Below are 21,923 nucleotides of genomic sequence, written 5' to 3'. Positions count from 1 at the left end.
AACTTAACTATTGCTAACTATTAAATGGTTCCTTTAGTATTAAAATAGCTTTTTCTTAAATATATTTATTTATTTTACGTTATTTATTATTATTATTTTTTCTTTTCGATTTCTGAATTTTTGGATTTACGAATATACGAATTTCAATCATAACGACTGACCCGAAAAATGTAAAAAAAACCGAAAGTGAACAAATTTTTCGACAGTGCACAGGTCTACTCATCGGTTGCTTTAATCACCAAACCTGGGAGTGGGGGGTCCTGGATGAGACCCCTCAGGTTGACACATTTCGAAGGACTGGCCTTCTTTGATGAGGTCACTGCTGTCCCTGGTCACTGCTGTCCCTGGTCACTGCTGTCCCTGCTATCTGGCCCCATCCCTCATCAGCTTATTCACACTTTCATCTCTGCCTGCACTACAACTGGGGAATAATGGCAATCATGTTGACCCTGATCTGCTGCTCTTTATGGGGCAAGCCCAGCCAGTGACCAGGGACAGCAGCGACCAGGTTCAGCAGATACCAGGTACAGCGGTGACCTGGGGCAGCAGGTACCAGGAATCAGCGGGGATCAGCAGATAACGGGATCAGCAGTGACCAGAGATCAGCAGTGACCAGGGACAGCAGCGACCAGGCACAGCAGCTAGCAGGGACAGCAGCGACCAGGCACAGCAGCTAGCAGGGACAGCAGTGACCAGGGACAGTAGCTAGCAGGGACAGCAGTGACCAGGGACAGTAGCTAACAGGGACAGCAGTGACCAGGGACAGTAGCTAGCAGGGACAGCAGTGACCAGGGACAGCAGTGACCAGGAGCTAGCAGTGACCAGGCACATTAGCTAGCAGGGACAGCAGTGACCAGGGAAAGTAGCTAGCAGGGACAGTAGCTAGCAGGGATCAGGGACAGTAGCTAGCAGGGATCAGGGACAGTAGCTAGCAGGGATCAGGGACAGTAGCTAGCAGGGACCAGGGACAGCAGTGACCAGGGACAGTAGCTAGCAGGGACAGCAGTGACCAGGGACAGTAGCTAGCAGGGACAGCAGTGACCAGGGACAGCAGTCACCAGGCACAGTAGCTAGCAGTGACCAGGGACAGTAGCTAGCAGGGACAGCAGTGACCAGGGACAGTAGCTAGCAGGGACAGCAGTGACCAGGGACAGTAGCTAGCAGGGACAGCAGCTAGCAGGGACAGTAGCTAGCAGGGACCAGGGACAGTAGCTAGCAGGGACAGTAGCGACCAGGGACAGTAGCTAGCAGGGACAGCAGTGACCAGGGACAGCAGCTAGCAGGGACAGCAGCTAGCAGGGACAGCAGTGACCAGGGACAGTAGCTAGCAGGGACAACAGCTAGCAGGGACAGTAGGTAGCAGGGACCAGGGACAGTAGCTAGCAGGGACAGCAGCGACCAGGGACAGCAGCTAGCAGGGACAGCAGCTAGCAGGGACAGCAGTGACCAGGGACAGCAGCTAGCAGTGACGGATGCCTGGCAGGGAATGTGCTGGGCTTACAATGAAGGCTCTGCCAGTAGGGTTAGTTGCTGTTGTGACGTCACAGCCTGAGGACAGCCCTGCTGGGATTGGCTCTTGAGCTGTTCGCTGACAGGCGGCTATTAGCAGAGATGTGCTGTGAGTGTGGGAGTCCCAGGCAGGCTCGCTATGCAAGGCAGGCAATCCTCCGCACAGGCTCAGTCCAGCTCCATCCAGCTCACTACTTCTCCTGCCCCAGCACGGATCATGCCATGTGCTGAGCTGTGCGGACACAATTAAAGTGCTATTCCATTCCTCAGGTGCCTCCATGCTCCTCCGGCCGAGCCGGGCTCCCCCAGCGCATGGTATGCGTCCTCTATGCACGGAGCGGAGCGCTGCTGTAGAGGTGGCGTCGGTGAGCGCTGCCAGGAGTTGATGATCACATGGAGGGATAGCATTCGCTCCTCGCTGCTGATGGATGGGGGTCTCCTCCGGCCGGTGTGATGATGGGACAGTGAGGGGGGAGGGGTGCACACACTGAGCTCACTCACATACAAGTGATTTGGGCTTTTTTTCCCTTTTCTTTTCTGCATTGGACAGAACACATCGCCGGCTCCCCGCTCAGGATGGACGGATAGCCGCGTCCCTGCGCCGCTCCAGGGAGCTGGATTTGGCTCACCAACCCCTAAATATGGCTTGCGAGAATTCCCCAGAATCGGGCGCCCCGGAGAGGAAGAACCCCAACCTGCTGGACCTGGGAGCTCTGTGCTTGGACTCTGACATCATTTTTGGATTTACCAGCCACCTGCTGAGGAGGAGAGCAAAGGTAAGTCCCGGGACTTTTCACCGCTTGGTATTGTGTTCTGGCAGCAACCTGTAACCTGCGCTGGGTGGGGAAGTCGGCAGAATGGGGGTTCACCACTGAGGACAGCACACTGGGGGTTCAGCACTGAGGACAGCACACTGGGGGTTCAGCACTGAGGACAGCACACTGGGGGTTCAGCACTGAGGACAGCACACTGGGGGTTCAGCACTGAGGACAGCACACTGGGGGTTCAGTACTGAGGACAGCACACTGGGGGTTCAGCACCTTGAACAAAACACTTAGGTGTTCAGCACAATGGACAGTAGGCTGGGGGTTCAGTACCATCAACATTACAAGAATTGGTCACCTCCATGGACAGCACCATGAGGGTTTAGAACCTTGAACAGCACACTGGGGGTTCAGCACCATGGACAGCACACTGGGGGTTCAACAGTATGCACAGCACTTTGAACAGAACACTAGGGGTTCAGCACCATGGATAGTAGGTTAGGGGGGTCAGTACCATGAACATCACTAGGAAATGAAGGGGGGAGGGGGTGTAACCACCATGGACAACACGCTGGGAGTTCACCACCATGGACAGTAAGATAGGGGTGGGGGTTCGTTTAGCACCCTGGACAATGCACTGAGGGGTTCACAATCATGGGCAGCACCTATGGGGTGAGGAGCCAGCACCATGGACAGCACAGTAGGGGTTCACCCCCATGGACAGCAGATTTGGGATTTACCATTATGGACAGCACATTGGGGGTTCACCACCATGGACAGCACATTGGGGATTTACTATCATGGACAGCACAGTAGGGTATTTACCTCAATGGACAGCACAATGGGGGTTCACCACAATGGATAGCACATTAGGGTTCACCCCCATGGACAGCTCATTGGGGGTTCACCACCATGGACAGCACATTGAGTGTTCACCCCCATGGATAGCTCATTGGGGGTTCACCCCCATGGATAGCTCATTGGGGGTTCACCCCCATGGATAGCTCATTGGGGGTTCACCACCATGGATAGCTCATTGGGGGTTCACCACCATGGATAGCTCATTGGGGGTTCACCAACATGGATAGCACATTGGGGATTTACCACCATAGACAGCACATTTAGGGTTCACCCCCATGGACAGCTCATTGGGGGTTCACCCCCATGGACAGCACATTGGGGATTTATCATCATGGACAGCACAGTAGGGTATTCACCTCCATGGACAGCACATTGGGGGTTCACCACCATGGACAGCACATTGGGGGTTCACCCCCATGGACAGCACATTGAGGCTTCACCCCCATGGACAGCACATTGAGGCTTCACCCCCATGGACAGCACATTGAGGCTTCACCCCCATGGACAGCTCATTGGGGGTTCACCACCATGGACAGCTCATTGGGGGTTCACCACCATGGACAGCACATTGGGGGTTCACCCCCATGGACAGCTCATTGGGGGTTCACCCCCATGGACAGCTCATTGGGGGTTCACCCCCATGGACAGCTCATTGGGGGTTCACCCACATGGACAGCTCATTGGGGGTTCACCACCATAGACAGCACATTGGGGGGTTTACCACCATGGACAGAACAGTATGGGGTTAGCTATCGTGGACAGCAGATTGAGGGTTCACCATCATGGATAGCACAGTGGTGGGTTCAGAACAATGGACAGCACACCGGGGTTTCAGCACCATGGACAGCGCACTGTGCCATCCAGCATCACTGTAACGCCGCATCTGACACCAGTGGCTCAGGATTCTCATGAGGCTCTCGGCTCCCCTTTTGATGTTGCTGCTGGCAGCTTCTCAGCACGTGCTCCAGCCCTTTTTTTTAATGCTGGAACACCTGCTGCTTTATACACACCATACGTGCATACATGGCTTTGATTGTGTCATTGGACATAGGTTAATTGGCTCCTATCTAAACTGGTCCTAGTATATGTATGTATGTAAGGCAGGGACTATAGATTGCAAGCTCCTTAAGGCAGGGACTGATGTAAATGTATATTTGTATGATGCTATATAAATACCTTTTAATAAATAAAGATTGAATGGCATGTTAAACACATGATGTATTACATTGTAACATTACCAGCAAAGCGTTCTTCTTTTATTAATAGAGTAATTCTGCAAAATGCAACTTTTTTTTTTTTTTTTTTTTATCAAAGGGTTTTTGAGTCCCAGCTAGTACTGTAATCGGGTCCATCTGAATGTGTCTTAAAAGCTGACAAAAGATGGAAAAATATAAAGTATAACAGTAAATGATTCATTTATAATACACAGAAGGTGATGGGGATAGACACATGGCTAGCATTCTGTCTGGCTTTCAAATGAAAAATCTTGTGTTTAAAAAAAAAAAATGCATTTTAATAGTTTAAGACCACCATGGTTGTAAGCTGAGTCACCGGTTATTAGATGAATTGTATAAAGATGGCCATTGTTGTGGAACTACAAGTCCCAGCATTGTACAAGGGCATTGTGGCAGTTGTATGTCACCAGCAGCTGACTGTCCTGTTCTAAGGTGTGGCTGTGGGACTGCAAGTGCCTGCATGCCAAAGCAGAGGGCATTCAGGGGCTCGCAGTCCTCTGCGCATGGCGTCATATTAATAAAACACTCTTCAGGGCTTGCCAGGGTAATGGAAGCACCATTACATATTATACCTGATGCTGGCGGTTGAGGAGTGATCTCACTCCAGCATTAAGTCAATCATATGAAATATTTAAAGAAGTTGTTACAGCCTAGCAGGCTTGTGGCAAATAGAGCGCACAGCTCTGCCTCCTTTGGGGACCTGCGCTGCTGCCGCCCCTGCAGAGGAGCTGACGCCTGCCAAGAGTTAATAATGTGGGGATGAAAGTCTGACAGTAGATACCTACAGGGAGGTGGCCAGGGCCCTTCCCTCTCCATCAATCAACAGACACATTTCCCTGAACTTTTTATTCCTTTTCTTTTTATTGCTGATTATGATTATTCTGGAGGGCGTGGAATGGCTAAGGCATCTTCTAGATTGCAGATAGACTATGCTTGTGTAAGGTTTAGGCTACTTTCACACTGGGGCGGGTGGGGCGTCTTTCTTCATAATTGTATCCAAGTTGTACACTGTACAGGCATCTGGTAGGCTTTGTCTATGGTATTGGTTACTGTAAAGTACTTGCTGAAGGTTGGTGTCAAGCATCAGCTCCTATCTTGTCTGTGCCTTTTTGTCATGCCAAGCCTGCCCCCACCACCCTTTCTTGTTTGCATTTCCCTTCCCCATCCCCAAAACTCTGGTTTAAGTTTCAACGTTCTGGGATTTTTTTGCCATGGGCCACCATGGGGCCAAGAAAAAACTATAGACCTACCGATCTTGCTCTGATGAGCTCTAAGAAGCGCCAGAAGGAAGTCTGCGTTTGGCTAAACTGACTGATATTTGGGCTGTAGCACGTCTATAAACCAGCAATTTTGAAAAAAAAGTTTGCTGTTTTTTGCATGATTTCAACCAAATCTGTAAAAATAAATAGCTTCTATTTTTATTTGTGTAGAGGATTGGTAATGTAAGATTCTAGTCTGTTTTAGGAGGCTGTGTGATATTTACAAGACCTATGAAGGATAAGCCAGTACTTGGGATTGCAATGTGATTTTATCCATTTATCCATTAGGGCAGTGTTTCTCAACTCCGGTCCTCAAGGTGCCCCAACACGTCATGTTTTCAGGATTTCCCTCAGATGAAACAGCTGTGGTAATTACTACAGCAGTGAAACTGATCAAATCACCTGTGCAAAATCATGGAAAGCCTGAAAACATGACCTGTTGGGGCGCCTTGAGGACTGGAGTTGAGAAACGCTGCATTAGGGTTACTGATATTAAAGCAGAACTATACTCTCCTCCACTCCAGCGTTGCGGAGTCCCTCAGCTCCCTCGCATCTTCGACCGGTCTGCTTCCGCGCTCCGATTGGCCAGGCCAAGATGATGTCACTTCTGTGCACGACGGGAGTTTATTCATCTCGACAGAGGCTGAAATTGTACAATGAACTGCACGTGCAGACAGACCGGTAATACATTTTAATGTAGAAGAGACATGGGGTTGATTTTACTAAAACTGTAGCGTACAAAATCTGGAAAACCAATCGGCTTCCATTTTTTTTATGTCGGGGCTTAATTGAACAAGCTGAAGTTAAAAGCTGGCTACCATGTACAGCTTCCCAAGATTTTGCACTTGTTTTGGTAAATCACCCCCGTAGTGTTCCATGATAAAAATCCTGCGGTTTCGCCCATTTTTTTTTTTCCACTAAAGTTCCACGTTCAGGTTAGTCCAGTTGGCTTAGCGACGGGGAAGAAAATAGTGCAGTAGTAAACTGAAATCTGGTTGCTATGGGTTATTTGCTCTTTGTCCTACTCCGCTGAATAAAGCAGCAGTATTGAGAGATGATGCCATGTACGTTTCCACCCACTGGTACACCCTCACAGCTCACAGTCTGGTTGCAGACTGCGCTCCTATGACTACAATCTGCCTCTAATATAGCCTTGAGGCTGCAAACACTTAACTCTCCACTGGGGGCGCTGAAAGGCCACGCTCGGCTTGTGCCTCATCCATGCACTCAACTCAGGAGAAGCGAAGCAGAAGAAGAGATGTATTAGATGTAGAACAGATTAAATTTTAATAGCTCTGGCTAACCCCTTCGCTGCTGCGCTGGCCTTTAGGGCATTGCTAGAGCCATGCTGGAGTGTCTCATTATCTCTTTTTAAAATCTTTAAACCAGACACGCATACTCAGGTCCCACAGAGTGACAGCAGGGCTACACAATCTGCCCCAAGGTTGACCATTAAGGAGTGTGCATGCACAGCGTTCAGCAAGACTTAGACGACTGCACATATGACTGGAGCACATGTTTTTCTCATTCTGTTTATACAAGGACGCTTTTTTTTTCTCACTGTATGGATAATCACCCCTCACACCCCCCAGAAATGACAGATCCACATTCCTGGGAGCTCCCAGAGGAAGCCAAGCTCCTGAATAATGTATGCTAATCAAAATTTGCGCACAAAGGGACAGACAATGCCACTTTTAAAATAGCACAGGTGTATTATTTATAGTGAGAGTATCAAGGGGGGAAACCAAATGTAATGGCTTCAACAGACCATGTAATGTGTGGAGCCATCGCCTTCCCACTGAGCTGGATTAAATCTGTATGACAAATCTGCCCAGGCTGTACGGGCTTCTGGCCTCGCAGCGACATGCGCCATCCAGAGCCCATGCTGGGCTGGTTAATTGTGGCATGACCAGAGCATATTACAACTCGGTTATGGCCTATAAGGCATTTAAATTTAACAATGGAACAGCGCTGAAAGTGCCCATAGAAATTGGATTTCTGTCACTAATTTTGGAAACAACATATTGCTCATCCCATTGTTCATAGGAACAGGTTTGCTTCCAACATATCCAATATCATCATTGCTCAGAATTGTGCATTTTGATGATCGGCTTTATGAAATTGTTCCATAAAAGCGTTTATGCCTCACTGTGTTCATAAAATGTATTTTTAACAATGGAAGAAAGTAAACTCAGAAAAAAACAACAACCTGGGTATGTTAAAGGAACAGTTATGTGTGATGTATTGTCCCTTGTGCACACTTCCTAAAACTGTCTGGGCCCAAGCCAATGTCTGTGAGGTAGGCCCTTGATGAATCAGGCATGTGTGTACTCGGTGCTGGGACAACATCATCCAAGAAGCCAAATTGTGCCCCCCCCCTTCATTAGATGCAAGCTTATGAGGAGTGGGAGAGAGAGCACAGACCACAGCTCCTCCCGGCTTTCCCCTCCTCTCCCCTTCTCTCCTTGCTGCTGTCACTACTCCTGTCAGCGAATGAACTTGTGGCGCCTTCCTACAATACACACTGCACCCAGGGTTTCTGCCCACCCCTTGTCCTGACTATACTCATTGTTAAGACTGTTCATTATGTGTTGTCCAGCAATAAACAGAGAGTCCGATTTGCATAATTATTTTCTGAATTCTATATCCTGCCTCTTTTTTTTCTTTTGGGAGGTTTTTATATTTATGACCTAATAGCTGTTTGTGGGTCTGTGCAGATGCCCTGGTCCAAAATGTGCATTTTAGCCAACTGGTATTTTATTTATGTCCATGGTCACCTTTTTAGAATGGGCACCAACATAAGGTACCCAACTTTTGACACCCAGGGTTTAGATTTGATTGTTGCAACATCTGTGGTTGTGGGAGCCACAAATGGATAGAACTGGTCACCTGTGACAATGAATGCAATGAAAATTGCTTGAAACCTGCAGGCAGGGCCGGCCTTAGGTGTTCAGGCGCCCTGTGCGAGCTAATCCTGTGGCGCCCCCCCCCATCTTCACCCCTCGCCCCCTGGTCACCTAAACATACACATAGAGGAAACAAATTCCACCGTGGGTGTAAAACAATCGTGGAGGTGGGTGCCGGTCTGACACCCCCCCAGTGTGTGGTACCCGGGGGCGGCTCGCCCTCCCTTAGTACGCCTCTGGGTGGCCGCAGGGCGCCCCTGTTGCCCATGGCGCCCTGGCACACCCCAAAGGCCGGCCCTGCCTGCTGGTGATCAAGCCCAAAACTCTATGGGGAGGGGGATGTATTAAATCTGGAGCATGCAAGTTCTGCATAGAAATCAGCTTCAAGGTTTTATTGTCAAAGCTTAATAAAACAAGCTGAATTTAGAAGCTGATTGGCTATCGTGCACATCTGCACCAGATTTAGACTTTTAGTAAATCCACGTGTGTAAAACCTGTGATGACCCAACATAATCTGGGTGATACTAAACAGATCATGGCATGGCTGCTGTTTTTTTTTTACCAATCGCAGTGTTCCAACCAGAGAGCATGCTGGGATTGTTTTCCGCTGGCTACAGTGCCATGGCACAGTGGGTGGATAGCCTTGTTTGGATGCATTTTGCTGTCTTTGTTTCGAGTTGCAAAGTCAGACATTTAAAAATGTAATTCTAAACTGTGTGGTCTAATGTCAAAACGAAAACCATTGAGCCATCATGCAACCTCTACCTAGGCCATCCTACTACTGTCATTGCTAATCACACACATCAGCCTAAAATACCAAGTCCTTTCATAGAACCATACAAGACATACATTGGTTGTATATGCTTTTGTACTGGACCAGCTGTTCTGCCTGGACCCACATTTGATTTGCTGTCCTAATGCATGCCAGCCTGTCGGTAGTTCTTTCAGCCAACAAAAGCATATCTAGCCAGCCTCTAGACTAGTTAAACAGTTTAACTATTAATGTACTCTGTAATGGATGGGCCTTCTTGTCAGGATTATATAAAATAATTTGCATTTTTAAGGCACTTTACGTTTTCCCAACCTAGTTGAAAAATGTTGTTACATATATAGAATACTTTAAAATTTAATCTGAATCAGACAAATGTGTGATTTTTCATTGGAAAGTGCACCATGAAAAGGTGCCTCAGCCTGGGGTTAAACTGCAGGCTGTCATCCTCTGTTAGCTTGAGACAAATTCAGAGAGCATAACCGCATCCAGGGGTACCAGAGGGAATAAAGGTGTCATTCCTATCCATGAACAGTAGATGGCGCCGATGGTCCAGATACTGGTACTGGATCTCGAAGTAGAGAAGGCTTTTCATATCTCTACACTGCAATTTGAAATGAAAACACTTTTGGATAGAAATGTCTTTACAAGAAGAGAAAAAAGTGGTCATTTGTATTATATGAAATATGCTATACAGGTACTGGCATTCACTTTATCCTAAAAGAAAAGAATGGTGAACAGAATGTTACATTGTATACAGTGGTATCACGGTATAGTAAGGTGGCAAATATTAGGAAGGCTTTAAATACCAATGAAGTATTGATCAATGTCATCTTTAATTCATAAAGTGCAATTACCAAGTGCTTACAATTAACCCCTCCCCACCCCTCTAGGTCCAGTTTAGCCAAAATCTGTTAATCTACATTCTTCTATGTATCTTGTGTCTGGGGAAGCGCATTGCCCCAAAGCTGCCCACAGACTTGAGAGGACGGTTGTTTGTTCATGATTGATCCGACCTCCCTCTGGGCTAGCACAGCCTGCAGAGCGTGGCCAAGCATCTATAAAGCTGTAATGCCACCTTTTTAAAAGTTTAAATTCAACGAGGGGGAAAAAAAGAAAAAGGAATTTTCAGAATTTGTAAAGGAAAGGTCAGTTATGGCAGCCTCCAAATTCTTAGTACGCATCTCCTGTATAGGCTGTCAGTCATTAGAAGAAGAGTGTTCACCTTTTCTGCCTATTCCTCAGCCCATTCCTGGTTTGGAAATGCTGTATCATATTTATCATTCCTGCAAGGTTGCAGTTAACACAGTAGGTCTCAAGGGGGCAGCACCAAGCTTCACAATTTTTAATTTCTGGTTAGCGTTGTCTCTGTACAGTAAAACCTTGGTTTGAGAGTAACTTGGTTTGAGAGCATTTTGCAAGACAAGCAAAATGTTTTAATAAATTTTGCCTTGATATACAAGCGATGTCTTGATATAAGAGTAGCGCCATGTCACAACTGAGTATAAAAAACAAGAGAGGAGCCTCTAAGTGTAGCAATATGGTTACATTTAATGAAGGTACAACATTTAGCAACTTATTGCTACCCTTAGAGGTGCCTCTCTTCTCTTTTATACCCTGTAAAAAAAAATGCTTTGATATACAAGTGCTTTGGATTACAAGCATGTTTCTGGAACAAATAATGCTTGCAAAACCAAGGCTGTACTGTATTTCCTTTTGTGTGACCTTTTCTGGACACATTTGTGTACGAATCCTGTACACTATCTTTAGGTAGAAACTGGAGCAGGGACTTTTAGACCTCTTTCACATTGAGGCGTGGAGCCGCGGTGACTGTATAGACGCGCTATTTGTAGAGCGGCTATACCGTCGTATTTACCGCGATATTCGGACGCTAGCGGTGAGGTTTTAACCCCCGCTAGTGGCCGAAAAAGGGTTAATACCGCCCGCGTTGATTTCAATGGGAAGGCGCGGTATAGGAGCGGTGAACACACCGCTCCTACACTGCAGTAAAGATGCGGCTAGCAGGACTTTTGGAGCGCTCCTGCTAGCGCACCGCTTCAGTGTGAAAGCCTTCGGGCTTTCACATTGAACACTACAGGGCAGGTTTTTTCATGCGGTATAGCAGCGCTATTTTTAGCGATGTACCGCATGATAAACGCCTCAATGTGAAAGGGGCCTTAGGCTCCATGCACACAAGAGATAAAAAATGCTGGAAAAAACACTGGATACAAAATGCTGCTAATAGCTTTTTCTAGTAGTGTTTTAGGAGCGTTTAGGTGCATTAGCTTTTTATTAGCATTTTTGTAGCGTTTCGGCTGGAAAAGCGCGCCAAGAAACTCTACAAAAACATTTTTTTTCTGCTCCTAGATGCTGAAGGTCAAAAAATGCTAATGTCCTAAAGTAGTGTGGATGGACACATAGGATAACTCTATTTAGCTTCTAGGAGCAGAACGAAAATGCTAATAATAGCTTCTAGGACAGGCATGTCCAAAGTCAGGCCCAGGGGCCAAATGCGGCCCCCCTGTTGCTTTATTATGGCCCCCCTGGGGATTTGGATATATATATTGTTTGTGGCCCCCAGGGCCACAAAAGATATATACTGTATTTATTGGCACTGCCTTGGAGGGGACAGGGAGGGGGCAGGACGAGCGCCATCAGATTACATGAAGAGAATCTTCTGTTTACTCAGCAGCGTCTCTATTGGAAGTCCCGTCTCCTGGGATGCCATTGGACGACTGTTCTGTCTATCATAGGAGGCAGGACTTTTGTATTAAAGAGGCCACAGGGTAAACAAGACATTCTCCTGTTTGTAATCTGTCGGCACTAGTCCTGCCCCCTCCCTCTGCCCTCCGAGGCTGCAGATGGGCATCATTCAGGCTGCACTGATGGCAATGGTAAGGCTGCATTTATGGCACATGTGAGGCTGCATTTATGGCACATGTGAGGCTGCATTTATGGCACATGTGAGGCTGCATTGGTTGCAATTGTAAGGCTGCATTCATGGCAATTGTAAGGCTGCATTCGGGCAATGGTGAGGCTACCCCTACGGGGTAAAAATGACCACACCAACCAAGCAGATACTGGCTGGAAAAAGCGCCCAGAGGCGATTCAGTTCGCATGCGTTGCGCTATACAAGTCATTCATTCACACACAGCCACAAAGGCAAGAGAATTCTTGTTGGGCAGTGTATTAGTTGCTCAGACGAACACACTTAGGCAGAATGTTAATGGTTCAAAGAATGTCAGGCAAAATGGTCGGCCCTCACGCATGTTCACTTAATCAAATCTGGCCCTCTTTGAAAAAAGTTTGGACACCCCTGTTCTAGGAGCTTAAAAAAATGTGTGCATGGAGCCTTAAGAGGAGTTCCAAGATTCTCTGTAAATCAATGATTGTCCCGTGTGATATCTTTTGTGATCTGTATAGCGGTAGCATGCTGCTTTCAGAAGAAAACTCCCTGCAAAAAAAAAGATTGATAATAGGGGCGGAGCACAAAAGGCCATCATTATTTACATGCCTCCTATTAGCATCATGCCTCTGTGGATATTCAGCAATCACTGATTGGATAAAGCAATGCTTTTTGCCAAGTAAATTCTAAAACGGCAGGTGCCAAAATTGCACATTTTCCACTGCTAATTACTAGGCATTATTCATTAAACTATTTCTTACATCGTTTCAGTTTAGTGTACATGACGTTTCACATACGATAGGTTTATGTTATTCCATTTGTTATGGTGCAAAGTTCTTGGAACGATGTCAACCAATTAAATGGAGCCTGTCTTTTCAAGTGAGAACAGAGAAATGAGGTGAATATCAAAGCCTTGTTCTGCTGCCATCAAATTTGAAATTAAAACAGTTAGGTCAGCATGGAAGACTATAAACAGGCAAGGCTAATAATGTTATAAATCAAGGGATTAGTGGTTTCATCCAAAAGTTCCAATAGATCTCCAAGGCCAGGTCAATGTCTGGATGCTAGGATTATCCCAAATGTTTGTGTAAATGGGGGTCACTGATTTAACGCTAGGCCCTGCCACTGTGTGAGTATAGGCAGAAGACACAGGATTCTCAAAGGTACAGCTGGAGGGGCCTTCAGAATGTTGAGTCTGAACAGAGGAGACTGGACTTTACGTTTTCCCTGGGTTTTGGTATCCCAGACCCGGGACTATAGCCTGAAGGTTGTAAAGCCTTGTTTTTTTTTTTTTTTTACCTTAAAGGGTTTGTAAAGGATTTTTTTTTAAATCTAAATAGCTTCCTTTACCTTTAATGCCGTGCTGTTTTCATGTCCTCATTGTTCGTTTTTGCTCTCAAGTTGCTGTAATTCTTCTCTGATCTCCACACTTCCTGGTTGTCTGTTTCCTGATAACCACAGTACTGAGAGCTTTCTCTCTGTGGTCACTAATCAAGGTGGTGTGATTACTGTGTGTCTAAAACCCCTCAGCACCAATCAGTTTTGTTTTCCAAACCATCACTGTCCTGTATTGGCTCTGTGGCTCTGTACAGCAGAGAGGTAGGAAACAACATGCAAAAACGAAACTAGAAACTACAGGTACATTATATGATTTTTATCTATACTGTATGTACTAGATTGCATCGCTAACGTGGCCCCAGTGTGAAAGGGGTCTAAAGCTTGCATTTTCCATCGCTTGCTGCCCTGATGATAATGGACACCAGAACAAACTGGGTTATTGTGGGTGGGTGGGTGTGATGTGGGTTTGCTTAGAGAAATTAGGATTCAGCTATGACTTTGAGTCAAGACTGGTGATTGGCAACACTTGCCCTGGGCTCCTTTTGCTCGGGTTTTTGTTGAACATTTCAAATTCTGTCTTTATAAAGCATTGCCAAGAGAGAGGGTAGTACGCTACTTCCAGTAGCTTTTTGGCAAACAGATTTAACAACTTGACAACCGGGCCTATTTTGGCACTTTTCTCCATAGACGTCCTCGGTCATCAAGAGGTTAAAGAGGAATTCTAGGTAATCATATTTTATAGTTATGTATAACTTGGACCAATGTAACTATGAATATACCAAACCTGGTTTGTCACCTGTCCCTTCTCTGCTGTTCAGGAGACCCCAGCTATCCCTTAACTACCACAAACCCCTCCTCATTCTGTTTCTCCAACCAATCCACCTCTCTCCCATTCTCCACCTACAATCCTTAACCCCATAGTTGCTACCCCTTCTCACACTGTCATGCCGCTGTCTTGTCAAGCTAGTTCTCCTATCCATATGGTTCCCTGCTCGACAGACGAAGCCCATGGAAATTTTTGAACCTGATCAGCTGTACACGGCGCATGCGCGGCATCCAGACTCATTCCTTAACATCCCCGTGGACTTGGAGGATGTTAAAAAAAGAGCCAGGAGGCCTAGCGAGCGCAGCGAGCCGTCTGAGCAAAGCGAGGACCTGAGGCCGACTGGCCACTTACAGCGAATTCCACGTCACCCTGGAACTGTTGCTACAGCTGATCAGGTTCGGTGATTTTCGTCGGCTCGGATTGCGCCTGCGCAGTCCAGGGGGGAACCATACCGATAGGAGGAACCATATCGGCAGATCACCGGCCCTGCACTATCTTTCATTTTATTTTCTCTCGCTCCGGGCCTTACTGAAGCTGGAAATCGGTAAAGTAGACAGCACTACCTCAGTGATCTCTACTTGCTTCAAGGACCTGCACCAGAGGATCGGGGAGAATGTTTCTTTGTTGTTGTTTTTTTCCCCCAGTGGAGCAAATTGGACAAGGCTTCAAGTTTTTTTTTTGCCTTCCTCTGGATAAAATCTGGTTTTAGGGTTCTGTATATGTTTTTTTAAGTATTATTTTTCCCATTTTTTTGCCTTTTGGTTGAAATAGATCAGGCATGTTCAAAGGCCGGCCCGCGGGCCAATTGCTGCCCCACTGATAATTTGAATATATCTCTTTTGTGGCCCCAACATATCCCAGAGCACCTCAGGGATTCGTTGGGGGGGCCACACAATATATATATATATATATATATATATATATATATATATATATATATATATATATATATATATATATATATATATATATAATCATTCTGGCCTCGAAGGGGACAGGGAGGGGGCGGGACGAGTGCTGTCAGATTACATACAGGAGAATCTCCTGTTTACTTGCCATCCTTTGTAATAGAAAGGCCGCCAAGTAAACAAGAGATTCTCCTGTATGTAATCTGTTGGTGCTTGTCCCGACCCCCTCCCTGTACCCTCCAAGACTGTAGATGGGCATCAATCAGGCTGCACCGATGGCAATAGGCTGCATTCATGGCAATGGTGAGTCTGCATTCATGGCAATGGTGAGTCTGCATTCATGGCAATGGTGAGGCTGCATTCATGGCAATGGTGAGGCTGCATTCATGGCAATGGTGAGGCTGCATTCATGGCAATGGTGAGGCTGCATTCATGGCAATGGTGAGGCTGCATTCATGGCAATGGTGAGGCTGCATTCATGGCAATGGTGAGCCTGCATTCATGGCAATGGTGAGCCTGCATTGATGGGCACTGGCCCTTATTTTATTTTTTTTCTGAAACTTCCCTCTTAATGTGAAGGTGCGTGTTCTACGCCTGTGTGTGTTATACGCCAATAAATACGGTATATCCATATAACACGCCCAAGCTCATCCTTAGACTCTTCATCCCACAAAGCCACAAAGGTAAGAGAATTCTTGTCGGGCAGTATATTAGTTCATTTTCATTTAATTTTAATGGTTCAGAAAATGTCAGGCAAAATGGTCGGCCCTCACACATGTTCACTTCATCAAATCTGGCCCTCTTTGAAAAAAAGTTTGGACACCCCATGAACTAGATGAACTCTTTGTTCAGCCTGACAAACTATGTAACTATGTTATGTTCAACTTTGGCTATGTATTGACAGATTCAGTCACTTGTACACTTCTTGGAGTTCAGGAGTGAGGTCTCTGTAGGCAGAACAGCAACGGTCATTGCAAAGGTCTCCCTGCTTGATAGCAAACCGGCAGACAGAAAGTAATGACTGGTAAGGGCAGAATCAAGAACTCTGGAGGGGAGAAATGGTTTCTGGAGTCCCTGGGAGGTGTTCAAAACCAGTTGTTGATTCAACCTACTTAGTAATAGTAAGAAGTGTTTACATTTTAGGTCCTTGTACTTATATTAGTATACTTGGGCCCGGATGAACAAAGCACTTACGCCGACGTATCTCGAGATACGCAGCATAAGTGTAAGTATGCGCCGTCGTATCCATGCGCCGTGCCCACAAACTGAGATACGCCTAAAAATAGGCTTCATCCGACCGATGTAACTTGCCTACGTTGTCGTATCGTGGGCGCATATTTACGCTGGGCACATTTGCCGCTCCCATTGATTTTCTATGCACATATGCAAATGAGGGAGATACGCCGATTCACGAACGTACTTGCGCCCGGCGCATAATATACGCGGTTTGCGTAAGTCGTACGTCCGGCATAAAGTTATTCCCCTTATATGAGGCGCAACTCATGCTAAGGTATGGACCAGGGAACACAGCTGTCGTATTTTACGTTGTTTACGTAGTACGTAAATAGGGCTGGTCGTAGGTTACGTTCACGTCGTAGGCAGTGATCCGTCGTATCTTAGGGAGTAGTTCCGACGTGATTCTGAGCATGCACACTGGGATACGTCCACGGGATGGCGCATGTGCTGTTAGTTTTAAGTACTTGCATGGCACTCGGCCCATCATTTGCATGGGGTCACGCCTCATTAGCATGGCTCACGCCCACTTCCACCTACGACGGCTTACGCCGAGGGAACCCAGCGCAGTTTGGGAGGCAAGTGTTTTGTGAATTCGGTGCTTGCCTCTCTGCGCTACGTCGGCGTAGCGTATTTTAGATACGCTACGCCGGCATAAATATGCGCCAATGTATGTGAATCCGGGCCCAAATTTGTATCGTATTTGCAGAATATGTTTAACTTGGGGTTCATTTTTTTTTTGTGAATGCATTGTTTGTATTGTTGGTAACTTGTCACCTGTCCTGCATAGATCACTTCTGTAATCTTATTAATTTATGTTATGCAGGTTTCAAGTTTAGAATGCACCTAGTTCTTTAACTGTGTTTAATAAGGCATATATTTTGTGTATTTGATGTATGTTAGTGATTAAAAGCATAAGTTAAGAACACTGTGTATAGTAAAACCTTAACAGACTTTTTGCAAACAGTACAAAGTGCAGTTACTTATGGAAGGAAATCGGGATTTACTTAAAGCTGATCACCAGGAATTACAACATCCACCCTTGCAGTGTGGCCCCTACATGCTACAAAGGTTAAGTGCTTGTTATAGTGGTTCTAAAGGCAGGACATTTTTTACCTTAAACGGTTTGGAAAGGTTCAGTTTTTTTTTTTTATACAAACTTGTCATACTTGCCTGCTCTGTGCAGGTAAGCCCCGATCCAACTTTTGTCTGGTCCTTCTCCAGCGCTCCTGACCCCTCACCCCTACTGAGTGCCTCAATGGTAATCTGCTTGCTCTGGGAGCACTTGTACATGTTCACTCCCAAGCTGTCTCTGTGTGTCTATGAGACACACAGGGCGTGACTTGGCCCTCACTAGCTGTGATTGACAGATTCGGGAGCAAATGGCTTCCACTGCTGTGTCTCAGTAAATGAGGAGGCAGAAACCCAGGAGAGCTTCTGCTCTTGTGCACATCACTGGATCGGGATCAGGTTCAGGTGGTCTGAGGGGGAAGCTGCACACTGAAGGTTTTTTTTACGTCCATGCATAGAATGCATGAAGATAAAAAATCTTCAGCATTTAGGACCACTTTCATGCATTCTCTGCATTAATAATGTAGCACTACCCCCGAAGGAGCTGCTGTTTTTTTTTGGGTGGCATGTTACCTGGTGGCTCCTCCGCCGTCTAGGGGTGTATGGTGAAAGCAAGAATAACGTAATGTCTGTGCTCTTTATTACCCAGCCGGGTAAAAACAATAAAACTTGTAGTGAAGAGTAAAGATGCAGTAGAAGAAACAGCAGATTCAGGTGTAACAATAAGGAAACCATCCTGCTTCCAACAACACTTTGTTTTCTTCGCCACTCCAGCCAGAGTGGGTATAGTGTACCTGGACAGGCCTCTCTCACTGACCTGGCAGCCAGAGTATCACTTGGAACTTTAAGGGAAAAGTCTCTGCCACAGACTCCTTAGAATTGAGATAGCGGAGATAATCCTCCTTGATAGACTTTGCGCCTGGATCTCCTTCAGGTAGTTTGCAGTTAGGTAGAGCTATGATGTCTGTGTATATAGACACCCACAGCCCGGCTTTGGAGTGAGCCGCTTCTCCTTCTCCCCCTCCCATGGAGGTTGACTAAAAAGGTATACATTCCCATTTGTTCTCTGTGTCCTCCCTTCTGGCTGCTCCTCTGGCCCCCTGTCCTTCTCCAGCCCCCCTCCATGTCCTCCTTCAACCCCCCTGTTCTCCTGCGGCTTTTTGTTGTCCTCCTCCACCCCCCCTCTTCCCCCACAGCTGGCTTCCCTCCTCGCCCACTAGCTGCTGGTGGGATGTGTCAGGATGGAGAGCGGAGGAAGGGACAGGTAAATTTCATTTACCGGCCCCCTCCTTTTTTGAATTGGACACTGTGTGAGCGGCACTCGCCCCTGTGTCCTGTGAAAACTGAGCTTACTGTGTTTACTCTTTCAGTTTATGAATGGACAGGAGCCTCTGTCTCCTGTTCATTCAACTTCAATGCTGAGAAAAGGATTGGGGAATCTCTGTTCTCAGTCCTTCTCTGTCTCAAGGGGGAGATGTCCGGGATCTAGACCCCTGATAGCTCACCAAAGCCCACCAACAAGTCTAATAAAAATAAAAAAAAGTAAATAAATATTAAATTAAATTGTAAAAAAAATTGAAAACAATTAAATGGTAACAAAACAAAAAAATAACTACCAAACACCACTCCCCCTGCCCTACCAACACTGTCCACTTGCCCAACCCCCTTCCCCCAAAAAGCGTTGTGAAAATAAGTAAAAACAAATTTTAAATTGTAAAAAAATCAATACGTAAAAATAAAAAACTACTGTCACCATCCACTGCCACATCCCCCCCACCCCCTTCCTCAAAAGCACTGTGGAAAAAAATAAATTTTATATATATATATATATATATATATATATATATATATATATATATATATATATATATATATATATATATATATATATATATATATATATATATATATATATATATATATATATTGCAGTGAGGGGCGGAGCGCCACCTCCTTGCAATTGGTTCTCAGTGTTACTAGGACAGATGGGGAATATCCGAGGCAGACAGCAATAAAAACCTACCAGGGGCTCTTAACACTTCCCCACTGTCTTCAAAACAAAAATTACGTTTTGGTTATTTATATATTTCTTTCAAATTCCAGCTACTTGACCCAGTTGTACATTGGCTGGATCACTTGAAGATTTTACACTTAAATAATACCTAAAAAGCAAAACCTTTCTTTAGGTTTGGATAGAGTGGTGAGGGGTTAGAACTATTGCCATGTTTTTATTGCTGTCTGTGCCCAAATAAATAAATTCACCCTCCTAAAAAAAAAAAAAAAAAAAATAAAAAAAAAGGTTGCCATCAGAACAGCATTAGAGGGAAAATCTTCCAGTGGGGACAACTGTCTAAAGCTGGCCATACACTAGTAGATTTTCAGAGACTGTGAACATGCTGTAGGAGTTGTTGGAGACTGGGGACTTGCTTCAGAAAACGGTCATATAGTGAAGACATATTAAATTATATTTCTAGAAATCACTGCTATAATAGGGCAAAAGGGAAACATTCACTATATTGTCAAAAGTATTGGGACACCTGCCTTTCCATGCACATGAACTTTAATGGCACCCCTGTCTTAGTCCGTAGGGTTCAAGATTGCGTTGGTCCACCCTTTGCAGCTATAACAGCTTTAACCTTTCTGGGAAGGCTGTTCACAGGGTTTAGTAGTGTGTCTATGGGAATGTTTGACCATTCTTCCAGAAGTGCATTTGTGAGGTCAGGCACTGATGTGGACAAGAAGGACTGGCTCGCAGTCTCCTCTCTAATTCATCGTAAAGGTGATCTATCTACCAGGTTGAGGTCAGGACTCAGATACATGTCTTTAAATGTTCCATAAATGTCTTTATGGAACTTGCTTTGTGCACTGGTCCAAATTATTTCGTGGAGGGGGATTATGATCAGGGGTTGGGCTTGGTCCCTTAGTTCTAGTAAAGGGAATTTTTTTAGGGACCAGCATACTAAGACATTTTGGACAATTTCATGCTCTCAACTTTGTGGGAACAGTTTGGGGATGGCCCCTTCCTTTTCCAACATGACTGTGCCCCAGTGCACAAACATGGTCCGTGAAGACATGGATGAGCGAGTTTGGACTGGCCTGCACAGAGTCCTGACTTCAACCCGATAGAACACCTTTAGGATGAATTAGAGAGGAAACTGCGAGCCAAGTCTTCTCCTCCACATCAGTGCCTGACCTCACAAATGTGCTTCTGGAAGAATGGTCAAACATTCCCATTTATGCACTCCTAAACTTTGTGGACAGCCTTCCCAGAACATTTAAAACTGTTATTGCTGCAAAGGGTGGGCCATCTCAATATTGAACCCTACGAACGAAGACTGGGATGCCATTAAAGCAGGGGTTCACCCAAATTTTTTTTCTAAAATTAAATCCAGTAGACTCAGCATACTAAGGACATTTACTGTATGTAGGTCTTTTTTTTTTTCTCCCCGCACATACCGTTATATTGTAATTTTGTCCAGGGCTTCTGGGTTCTGGACTGGGCGTTCCTATGCTTGGATTAGATGATTCACGGCTTGTGAAACAGTTCCCCCTGTCGCACAATGCGTGTCATCAGATTTCCGAGCTGCGAGTCGGCACTATACGGCGCCTGCGCAGTCAGCTCTACACGGCAGGCGCAGGCGTCGTATAACGTCGTATAGCGCCGTGTCCCCCTCGGATATTTTCGGAAGGCGTGACGCGCTTTACCCGCACGTCAATCATCTATGCCTTGAGCACAGCGCGTCTCCTGGGAGGATCAACACTCACTCCCAGGAGACATTGCGCAGAGCTCCCCGTCGGGGAAAAGGAGCGACACGCCCACTCCCCGCAAGGAAGAAGACCCGGAAGTGAGGCTGAAGACAGGTAAGTGTACAGATTTTAAAAAAAAAATGACAACGCTACAAGCCTTTATTAAGGCTGCAGATAGCATAGCTAGAAAGTTCAATTTGATGGTGAACCTCCGCTTTAAAGTTCATTAGGTAGATTCAGAAAGAGTTAGGCCGGCTTATCTACAGATAAGCCGACCTAACTCTGAATTTTCACCGATCTATGTTTAAGTGTATTCTCTAACAGAGATACACTTAAACATATCTAAGATACGACGGCTTGCGTCGTCCTATCTTAGATTGCAATGTTGCTGATGGCCGCTAGATGGCGCTTCCATTGCGGCCGGCGTAAATTATGTAAATGAGGGGATACGCCGATTCACGAACGAACGTCAGGCTGACGCAGTACTTTTACGCCGTTTAGGCCGCCTAAAGTTAGAGCTATGCTCTAGTGGAATAGTAATGTTAAGTATGGCCGCCGTTCCCGCCGCGAAATTCGAAATGTTTACGTCGTT

General features: G+C 45.9%; 1 protein-coding gene across 1 annotated transcript in view; it reads left to right on the top strand.

The window, feature by feature from the left end:
* Nucleotides 1-1,614: 1,614 nt before the first annotated feature.
* KIF26A (kinesin family member 26A) overlaps nt 1,615-21,923 on the top strand; it is a 194,518-nt gene continuing 174,209 nt past the window's right edge. Inside the window, exon 1 of the mRNA XM_040332379.1 lies at nt 1,615-2,285. Within this exon, the coding sequence (XP_040188313.1) occupies nt 2,151-2,285 (135 nt within the window). The 5' untranslated portion in view covers nt 1,615-2,150. The remainder of the gene's footprint in view (nt 2,286-21,923) is intronic.

This window comes from Rana temporaria, chromosome 13 (assembly GCF_905171775.1).
Source record: "Rana temporaria chromosome 13, aRanTem1.1, whole genome shotgun sequence".
NCBI classification, from domain to species: domain Eukaryota; kingdom Metazoa; phylum Chordata; class Amphibia; order Anura; family Ranidae; genus Rana; species Rana temporaria.
Note: the sequence above shows the minus strand (reverse complement) of the source record. Positions and strands in the feature narration are given on the sequence as shown.